This window comes from Linepithema humile, chromosome 1, assembly GCF_040581485.1.
Source record: "Linepithema humile isolate Giens D197 chromosome 1, Lhum_UNIL_v1.0, whole genome shotgun sequence".
NCBI classification, from domain to species: Eukaryota; Metazoa; Arthropoda; class Insecta; order Hymenoptera; family Formicidae; genus Linepithema; species Linepithema humile.
In genome coordinates, this window is record NC_090128.1 from 34,128,444 (window position 1) to 34,138,445 (window position 10,002).

The 10,002-nt window shown below is 31.6% G+C and overlaps 2 protein-coding genes and 1 long non-coding RNA gene across 4 annotated transcripts; 1 reads left to right on the forward strand and 2 right to left on the reverse strand.

Moving 5' to 3' along the window:
- Positions 1 to 663: 663 nt before the first annotated feature.
- Positions 664 to 2,554, reverse strand: LOC105672720 (mannose-P-dolichol utilization defect 1 protein homolog). Its single transcript, XM_012367846.2, has 5 exons — positions 2,204 to 2,554; positions 1,779 to 1,844; positions 1,413 to 1,545; positions 1,133 to 1,337; positions 664 to 1,037 (listed from the first exon to the last, which is right to left on the reverse strand). Exons 1-5 carry the CDS (start codon positions 2,286 to 2,288, stop codon positions 795 to 797), a joined length of 732 nt encoding a protein of 243 aa, XP_012223269.1. The 5' UTR covers positions 2,289 to 2,554; the 3' UTR covers positions 664 to 794.
- Positions 2,555 to 3,246: 692 nt separating this feature from the next.
- LOC137000068 (uncharacterized) lies at positions 3,247 to 6,069 on the forward strand. The gene is made up of 2 exons (XR_010890360.1): positions 3,247 to 5,489; positions 5,671 to 6,069. It is a non-coding gene; the product is annotated as an uncharacterized lncRNA (long non-coding RNA).
- On the reverse strand, positions 5,644 to 7,334 carry LOC137000064 (uncharacterized). 2 transcript variants are annotated; one of them, XM_067355692.1, is made up of 6 exons: positions 7,094 to 7,326; positions 6,788 to 6,914; positions 6,445 to 6,666; positions 6,075 to 6,276; positions 5,849 to 6,003; positions 5,644 to 5,775 (listed from the first exon to the last, which is right to left on the reverse strand). In XM_067355692.1, the coding sequence occupies exons 2-6, from the start codon at positions 6,816 to 6,818 to the stop codon at positions 5,702 to 5,704; spliced, it is 684 nt and encodes a 227-aa protein (XP_067211793.1). In that variant the 5' UTR covers positions 6,819 to 6,914; positions 7,094 to 7,326; the 3' UTR covers positions 5,644 to 5,701. The 2 variants fall into 2 exon arrangements, with proteins under 2 accessions (XP_067211793.1, XP_067211790.1); XM_067355689.1 differs by lacking the exon at positions 6,788 to 6,914 and having other exon boundaries at positions 7,094 to 7,334.
- Positions 7,335 to 10,002: the final 2,668 nt, after the last annotated feature.

Below are 10,002 nucleotides of genomic sequence, written 5' to 3' on the forward strand. Positions count from 1 at the left end.
TCAACATAATCAATGAAATAAATCTGAGACAATTTAAAATATATAAATTATGTGTAAAATATGTAGAAATAAAACTTTATAAAAATAATAGAGATAAATTTAAGGCATATGAGTTTTATACAAGTTATGTAGGATTAGTTAAATGTAATTGCAAATGGACTAAGATGTTGAATCAACAAGATATTGAATATTAACAATATAGTAATTTAATAAATAAACAATTTGCGTAAATATTAAGATTTTATAATAATACAAAAAATATATAAAATATTATTTATATATATATATATATATATATATATAATTGCTTACAATTGGTTTAAAGTAATAATATATATTACTCTATTTTGAGTATTTTGAAAAAGTAACAAGTGTGCTTATAAATAACGCATTTAGTTCTTTCCTAATCTCTTATTTGCATGTATACATTTAATAAGTGACATTTCATAGTATATTATTATTATATATAATATTTTCCATAACCACATAAGCAATGTAAATTACTTTTGCTTTAACTTTAAAAATGTAAAATAATATTTATATGCTAGAAGATAATAAATATCATTTATTTAACTGTCAAAGAATATATTATTCCTGCAGTTATTCTCAGAATGAACATAATTTCAAATTTATTTTCTGTAGAAGTTGATTTCTAAACATTCATTTTACTAATACTGTATTTTATTCATAAAATATTTACGTCAAATTTTATACAGCATCACATTATTAGATATTATTGACCCACATGACCGCTTATCAATTCCACATATATAAACATTTGCATCTCTTTCACTCTATCGCTTCTTCTTAATCTTCTCTTTTTTCTTTACATCTGCATTCCAATAGTACAGAAGCTGCGCCACTATTATACTGTTTGTTAGTGTTGAACATACATACATTGTTATCATAGTTGTATCACCTGTTTCTTGGATGGAAGTAAAAATTCTCGCGAGAGAACCGAAGAACAACATAAAACATGTTGCCGCTGATAATTGGCCAGTATTTCCATTGGAATAATTTGTATAGGCTTGTATAAACTATAATCATACAAAATCATTCATTGATTAAGGTTAGAAACATATTAGCAAGTTACAAAGTATAACAGAAATAATCAGTAACTCTGATTGCACACCTTACTGATAAGAACAATGGGTATATTCATTGCTTGACAAATCCAAAGAACACGAATAGGTGTCAGTCCGCTAATGGCTGCAAACAATACTGCCAGATAAGCGGAAAAGAATGCAGTTGCTTTGGCTGTGTCTCCACTAAAACGCATTACTAGAACTGCAATGGTTATAGTTTGAAGCCCTAAAAATATTCCATCTCCCCATGCACTGAAATTACAATTAAAATTAAAAAAGCAATGTTTTATTCATTATTATTTTGGTAATAATAAATTATGTACTTACCTAAATGGAAACCCACTAATAAAACTATAAGATGACATAGCAGTGATAGCAAATAAATCCAACAATACACTGAAGACATTGATTCCTTCTCCACTTTTGTTTTTCCAAATTTTCACAATTTGAGGTACTTTCACTAAAAAGAAGATAAGAATATGCTTATATAAGATGTTTATGTACGTTATCATGTAACCTTCATAATTATAATAGAATTTCAAATTGTTGAACTATAGTTTACCATGATAATAGCTGTGATAACTTACCATTATAAATTAAAATTTTCAATAATCAGATAAAATATTTAAAATATTCATGAGCTAAATGGATATATTTATATACTAGAGAAATTATTATTATTAGTATACTAACCAAGCAAGGAACCTGCAATAATACCTAGTCCTAAAGTTTTGCTCAGCGTAGCTTTGAAACATCCAACTGGAACATTTTTAAGATGATCATGTTTTATTTGCATGTGATTATATCTATTTATTAAAAAATTCATTTTTAATCTCGATGACTTGACGATAGGTTACCAACAAATTTTAGACTTATCACATTAATAACAATTGAACATCATGTAAATTTCTTAAGAATATGGTTAAATGAAACAAATGACATTAGACTTTTGAAAATATTAATATCAATTAATTAAATATAAGCCATTTTATATTTTTAAAAAATTTTAAATATTTTAGACATAAATAAATATTACTCATAAATAATATATTACTTTTGTGAATTGTAAAAGGCTTAACATAAAATTGTTAATATTATCACTGTAAGAACAAACATACCGTGAAGAAAATTGAATTTGTCGAAGTATTCTTTTGCACATTCTTGAGTAAATAATAACGTTGCTTTTCTAACAAACTGTGCCATATTGTCGTAATTTGCACTCGTATTATCTTGCAATGTGTATACTCATCAAATGGAGTGATGCAAATCAATAAGCAAGAAAATATTCCCTGCTAATTATGTTTTTAAATTGTTTTTATGAAAATTTCTCTCAATCCAGTTCGTCACACATCTATGCACATTTCCTGCCAACTCACACCGGCGTTCATTGATACGAGTTGGAATTCGCATAGAAGGCATCTCGACGTAATGTTTAGTAACCATTACATCAAGCAAACTTTGAACCATTGAATAAAAAGAAACAGGAGGGAGCGTTTGGTCTTAAAAGTGCGGACGGAAGTGACTAATAGCGTTTTCGATTATACAGGATTTGAACCCAGGGTTGATCAATCACTATTTTACTATAAATGCAAGTCTTTCATTGGTGGAGAGGTTGCAATGACGTCATTAACCAACCCTGGGTCGTTCAAATCCTGTATAATCGAAAACGCTATAAGTACATAGCGTTATTCCTTGCCAAAAAATGAGTCGAAAAAAGTCCTGAATCATTTTTAATAATTGACGTGTTACACATACGCTATACTATACTATATACGCTATAATTCTCCATCTAGTAGGAACCAAAATGGCGGATAAAAATACCTACATATCTAGTGCCTTACACAGACGAAACACTAGCGCTCTTGCACAGACAGTCAGTTACAAAAACTAATAGCGTTTTCGATTATACAGGATTTGAACGACCCAGGGTTGATCAATCACTATTTTACTATAAATGCAAGTCTTTCATTGGTGGAGAGGTTGCAATGACGTCATTAACCAACCCTGGGTCGTTCAAATCCTGTATAATCGAAAACGCTATAAGCTTCGAAAGAAGAGTGAGAAGTACGCAATGGGAACCAGGCGCGCGCAGCTCGCGGCACTGTATTTTTGAGACGTATTGTAGCACGATAACCCCCTTAAGCACGATAAATTCATAAGTTAGGCCGGCGTCACATAGAACCCGTAGGCCGGCGTCACATAGAACCCGTAATCCGTAATCCGCACCGAAAGTCCGCAAAAGTTACTAGGGATTGCGTCCGTAACGTTACGTGTGTTTTATCTCCTTGTGTCCCATGGAGCCGTAATTCCATGAAATTTCCGTAAAAGTTACTAAAAGTTACTAGTTGTTACTAGTAATGCTTTTTTTAATTTTATTTATTTAACTAAATTTGACGATTTAATTAAAATTTTTGTTAAAATTATAATATATTCTGTAGTTTTCTTATAAATAAAATACAAATAAACAATTATAATCTGTTAAATAAAAAATAGTAATACCGTTACGTGTGTATTTACGGCTCCATGGGACACAAGGAGAAAAAACACACGTAACGTTACGGACGCAATCCCTAGTAACTTTTGCGGACTTCCGGTGCGGATTACGGATTACGGGTTCTATGTGACGCCGGCCGTAATCCGTAATCCGCACCGGAAGTCCGCAAAAGTTACTAGGGATTGCGTCCGTAACGTTACGTATGTTTTTTCTCCTTGTGTCCCATGGAGCCGTAAATACACACGTAACGGTATTACTATTTTTTATTTAACAGATTATAATTGTTTATTTGTATTTTATTCATAAGAAAACTACAGAATATATTATAATTTTAACAAAAATTTTAATTAAATCGTCAAATTTAGTTAAATAAATAAAATTAAAAAAAGCATTACTAGTAATAACTAGTAACTTTTAGTAACTTTTACGGAAATTTCATGGAATTACGGCTCCATGGGACACAAGGAGATAGGCTGGCGTCACATAGAACCCGTAATCCGTAATCCGCACCGGAAGTCCGCAAAAGTTACTAGGGATTGCGTCCGTAACGTTACGTATGTTTTTTCTCCTTGTGTCCCATGGAGCCGTAAATACACACGTAACGGTATTACTATTTTTTATTTAACAGATTATAATTGTTTATTTGTATTTTATTCATAAGAAAACTACAGAATATATTATAATTTTAACAAAAATTTTAATTAAATCGTCAAATTTAGTTAAATAAATAAAATTAAAAAAAGCATTACTAGTAATAACTAGTAACTTTTAGTAACTTTTACGGAAATTTCATGGAATTACGGCTCCATGGGACACAAGGAGATAGGCTGGCGTCACATAGAACCCGTAATCCGTAATCCGCACCGGAAGTCCGCAAAAGTTACTAGGGATTGCGTCCGTAACGTTACGTATGTTTTTTCTCCTTGTGTCCCATGGAGCCGTAAATACACACGTAACGGTATTACTATTTTTTATTTAACAGATTATAATTGTTTATTTGTATTTTATTCATAAGAAAACTACAGAATATATTATAATTTTAACAAAAATTTTAATTAAATCGTCAAATTTAGTTAAATAAATAAAATTAAAAAAAGCATTACTAGTAATAACTAGTAACTTTTAGTAACTTTTACGGAAATTTCATGGAATTACGGCTCCATGGGACACAAGGAGATAGGCTGGCGTCACATAGAACCCGTAATCCGTAATCCGCACCGGAAGTCCGCAAAAGTTACTAGGGATTGCGTCCGTAACGTTACGTATGTTTTTTCTCCTTGTGTCCCATGGAGCCGTAAATACACACGTAACGGTATTACTATTTTTTATTTAACAAATTATAATTGTTTATTTGTATTTTATTCATAAGAAAACTACAGAATATATTATAATTTTAACAAAAATTTTAATTAAATCGTCAAATTTAGTTAAATAAATAAAATTAAAAAAAGCATTACTAGTAATAACTAGTAACTTTTAGTAACTTTTACGGAAATTTCATGGAATTACGGCTCCATGGGACACAAGGAGATAAAACACACGTAACGTTACGGACGCAATCCCTAGTAACTTTTGCGGACTTTCGGTGCGGATTACGGATTACGGGTTCTATGTGACGCCGGCCTCACATAGAACCCGTTAGGGTGCATCCCGACGAAGGAAGAAATAGCGGAACGGAACAGTAGCGGAAAAGAAACTAGATGGAAAGTAGCCAATCAGAATGATTCCGTTTCAATTCCGTTCCGCTTTTTAACCACTGGGTTCCCCATGGCACGGAACTGTTACGGAACGGAAAAATTTCTAACCTATCGACATGAAAAATTCGCGAAGTGTCCGTTTGTTTATTCGTTTTGCAACGTACGTGCATTTTGGAAGCTGTTGGAAGGAAATAAAAAGCAATGTCGTCATCGGTACGTTATTATTGTATAAAAATAAAATATATATATTAAAACACTATGTGTGTATGTTTTCACATAAATTCAATTATTTAACATGAAACTCATAAAATAGATTAGGTTAAGTTGTTCTTATAATATATAATAGAAATTTAAAAAACAGATACAATTGTATGTAATATATTTTATTGATTAGGAGAAATTCAAATGTGGATATTGTGGCTGGATTATTTGGCGTGATAAAAGTGGACAGATTTCACATGGTTGCTTTGGAAAGTGTAAAGAATTATTATCTTTTTTTCTGCAACAAAAAAATATATAAATTAATTATTATTCATTCGCTAATGTAAGTTGCGTATAATAAACATTCATACTTCGTGATTTCGGTAAGACTGGAGACAGTGATGTGGAAGTATTATCATCAGTGATAGGAGTCAGAACATCATCCACGCTGCTTGTTGATGTGGAAGGAATGCTGTTGCAACTTGAAGCTTGCTCTTCACACATTGATCTTAAAGACGTTACGGTTCTGAAATAAATGTTAGGATGTTATTACTATATAATTATTATCAATAAAACTACCACTATTCTTGAACTTACTGTCGATATTCCAACATATCATTTAAAAAATTCATTACATTGTAGTGACGAAAGGACGGTTTCATTTCATATTTTTTTGATATACCAGCCGCACCACTTTTTTGCACAATACTTTGTTTTTTTTTAAATATATTTCTTGCTTTCCTATAACAATCTTTTAAATAGGTCCATCGTTTTTCCGCTTCAGTAGCGGTATATAAACCTACAACACATAATGTAATTAAAAAATATATTTAAATGTGTAATACTTGTTTTATATATACATATGTGTGCGTGTGTGTTTGCTTATATACAGAAAACCTTGCAAATAAATATATATATAAGTAAATAAATATAAATAAATATATAAATAAATAAATATAAATACTACCTTTCAAACGTACGCTGACTTCTTGCCATAAGCTGTCTTTTTGTTTCCTTCCTCGCTCTTTCACCGGTATGCGAAAATCATATAATGCTGGTCTTTCTTTTACTGCACTTATTAAATCTTCATCTAGTTTATCGATATCAATGTGTTCCTCAAGATTTTCATCAATATTTTCTTTCTCGTAGGTACTTTCTTCAATAGTGCTATTTCCACCAGTCTCATTCTCTACATGCCAATTAATTAAATTAATGACAGTTCTTAATTAATTAAATGAATGACAGTTCTTAAAAAATAAATAATAGTTTGTTGAATATATTGCCTCTTTTGTAGACACAAATATACGTACCATTTCTAAAAAGATTTTTATCCTTATCCATTAATAATTCTTTACACTTTCCAAAGCAACCATGTGAAATCTATCCACTTTTATCACGCCAAATAATCCAGCCACAATATCCACATTTGAATTTCTCCTAATCAATAAAATATATTACATACAATTGTATCTGTTTTTTAAATTTCTATTATATATTATAAGAACAACTTAACCTAATCTATTTTATGAGTTTCATGTTAAATAATTGAATTTATGTGAAAACATACACATAGTGTTTTAATATATATATTTTATTTTTATACAATAATAACGTACCGATGACGACATTGCTTTTTATTTCCTTCCAACAGCTTCCAAAATGCACGTACGTTGCAAAACGAATAAACAAACGGACACTTCGCGAATTTTTCATGTCGATAGGTTAGAAATTTTTCCGTTCCGTAACAGTTCCGTGCCATGGGGAACCCAGTGGTTAAAAAGCGGAACGGAATTGAAACGGAATCATTCTGATTGGCTACTTTCCATCTAGTTTCTTTTCCGCTACTGTTCCGTTCCGCTATTTCTTCCTTCGTCGGGATGCACCCTTACGGGTTCTATGTGAGGCCGGCGTCACATAGAACCCGTAATCCGTAATCCGCACCGGAAGTCCGCAAAAGTTACTAGGGATTGCGTCCGTAACGTTACGTATGTTTTTTCTCCTTGTGTCCCATGGAGCCGTAAATACACACGTAACGGTATTACTATTTTTTATTTAACAGATTATAATTGTTTATTTGTATTTTATTCATAAGAAAACTACAGAATATATTATAATTTTAACAAAAATTTTAATTAAATCGTCAAATTTAGTTAAATAAATAAAATTAAAAAAAGCATTACTAGTAATAACTAGTAACTTTTAGTAACTTTTACGGAAATTTCATGGAATTACGGCTCCATGGGACACAAGGAGATAGGCTGGCGTCACATAGAACCCGTAATCCGTAATCCGCACCGGAAGTCCGCAAAAGTTACTAGGGATTGCGTCCGTAACGTTACGTATGTTTTTTCTCCTTGTGTCCCATGGAGCCGTAAATACACACGTAACGGTATTACTATTTTTTATTTAACAAATTATAATTGTTTATTTGTATTTTATTCATAAGAAAACTACAGAATATATTATAATTTTAACAAAAATTTTAATTAAATTGTCAAATTTAGTTAAATAAATAAAATTAAAAAAAGCATTACTAGTAATAACTAGTAACTTTTAGTAACTTTTACGGAAATTTCATGGAATTAGGCCGGCGTCACATAGAACCCGTAATCCGTAATCCGCACCGGAAGTCCGCAAAAGTTACTAGGGATTGCGTCCGTAACGTTACGTGTGTTTTATCTCCTTGTGTCCCATGGAGCCGTAATTCCATGAAATTTCCGTAAAAGTTACTAAAAGTTACTAGTTATTACTAGTAATGCTTTTTTTAATTTTATTTATTTAACTAAATTTGACGATTTAATTAAAATGTTTGTTAAAATTATAATATATTCTGTAGTTTTCTTATGAATAAAATACAAATAAACAATTATAATCTGTTAAATAAAAAATAGTAATACCGTTACGTGTGTATTTACGGCTCCATGGGACACAAGGAGAAAAAACATACGTAACGTTACGGACGCAATCCCTAGTAACTTTTGCGGACTTCCGGTGCGGATTACGGATTACGGGTTCTATGTGACGCCAGCCTTAGGGTGCCGTCACATACAGCCCATAATCCGTAATCCGCACCGGAAGTCCGCAAAAGTTACTAGGTATTTCGTCCGTAACGTTACGTGTGTTTTTATCTCCTTGTGTCCCATGGAGCCGTAAATACAGACGTAACGGTAGTACTATTTTTTATTTAACAGATTATAATTGTTTATTTGTATTTTATTCATAAGAAAACTACAGAATATATTATGATTTTAACAAAAGTTTTAACTAAATCGTCAAATTTAGTTAAATAAATAAAATTAGAAAAAGCATTACTAGTAATAACTAATAACTTGTAGTAACTTTTACGGAAATTTCATGGAATTACGACTCCATGGGACACAAGGAGATAAAAACACACGTAACATTACGGACGAAATACCTAGTAACTTTAATGGACTTCCGGTGCGGATTACGGATTACGGGCTGTATGTGACGGCACCTTTAGGCTTGGTGGAAAGGAGACGCAAAACATACATCCGCTCGCTTTGAGGCCGGCGTCACATAGAACCCGTAATCCGTAATCCGCACCGAAAGTCCGCAAAAGTTACTAGGGATTGCGTCCGTAACGTTACGTGTGTTTTTTCTCCTTGTGTCCCATGGAGCCGTAAATACACACGTAACGGTATTACTATTTTTTATTTAACAGATTATAATTGTTTATTTGTATTTTATTCATAAGAAAACTACAGAATATATTATAATTTTAACAAACATTTTAATTAAATCGTCAAATTTAGTTAAATAAATAAAATTAAAAAAAGCATTACTAGTAATAACTAGTAACTTTTAGTAACTTTTACGGAAATTTCATGGAATTACGGCTCCATGGGACACAAGGAGATAAAACACACGTAACGTTACGGACGCAATCCCTAGTAACTTTTGCGGACTTTCGGTGCGGATTACGGATTACGGGTTCTATGTGACGCCGGCCTAAAAGTAAGGAGACGTAACTAGATAGCGTATAGAGAAAAAAGTTGGTCACGAAAAATGTTCCACGAAGGAGGAGGTTTGCCGAATGGAATAACTTGCAACATTTCGTCGCCATCTTAAATCTGTTCTTTTTTAGCTGTACCATGAGGAACATGAACTGAACTGACTGCACTAAGAGCAAGAGCAAGTAAAAAGCTTACTTTGGGCGGTATTCATAGTCCGTTCTTATATTCAAGATCGTCTTAAGCACGAACTTATATTCGCTCTCTTCGTCAGACACAATCTATGTGTGACGAAGAGAGCAAATATAAGTCCGTGCTTAAGACAATCTTAAATATAAGAACGGACTATGAATACCGACCTTTGTGCTTGTGAAATATTCGTATGCAACGTGGTATGCAAATAATTTTAATTAAACATTTATATAAGGTATATATTTCAAGATTATAAATTTTAAAGTAAATGTAGTTTAACATTTAACATTTTATTTTTAATTGTTTTGCAGAAAATTAGAATTTATTGTAGTATTAACTTTTAATTTTTATAACCTAAA

Coding starts and splice junctions, on each gene's coding strand:
- LOC105672720 (XM_012367846.2), bottom strand. CDS start 2,288: ATGGCACAGTTTGTTAGAAAAGCAACGTTATTATTTACTCAAGAATGT. Junction 1,845..2,203: donor CAAATTCAATTTTCTTCACG/GTATGTTTGTTC, acceptor AAAATGTTCCAG/TTGGATGTTTCAAAGCTACG. Junction 1,038..1,132: donor CCATTGTTCTTATCAGTAAG/GTGTGCAATCAG, acceptor GTATGATTATAG/TTTATACAAGCCTATACAAA.
- LOC137000064 (XM_067355689.1), bottom strand. CDS start 7,190: ATGAAAAATTCGCGAAGTGTCCGTTTGTTTATTCGTTTTGCAACGTAC. Junction 6,277..6,444: donor AGTCAGCGTACGTTTGAAAG/GTAGTATTTATA, acceptor TATGTGTTGTAG/GTTTATATACCGCTACTGAA. Junction 5,776..5,848: donor AGTCTTACCGAAATCACGAA/GTATGAATGTTT, acceptor TTTTTGTTGCAG/AAAAAAAGATAATAATTCTT.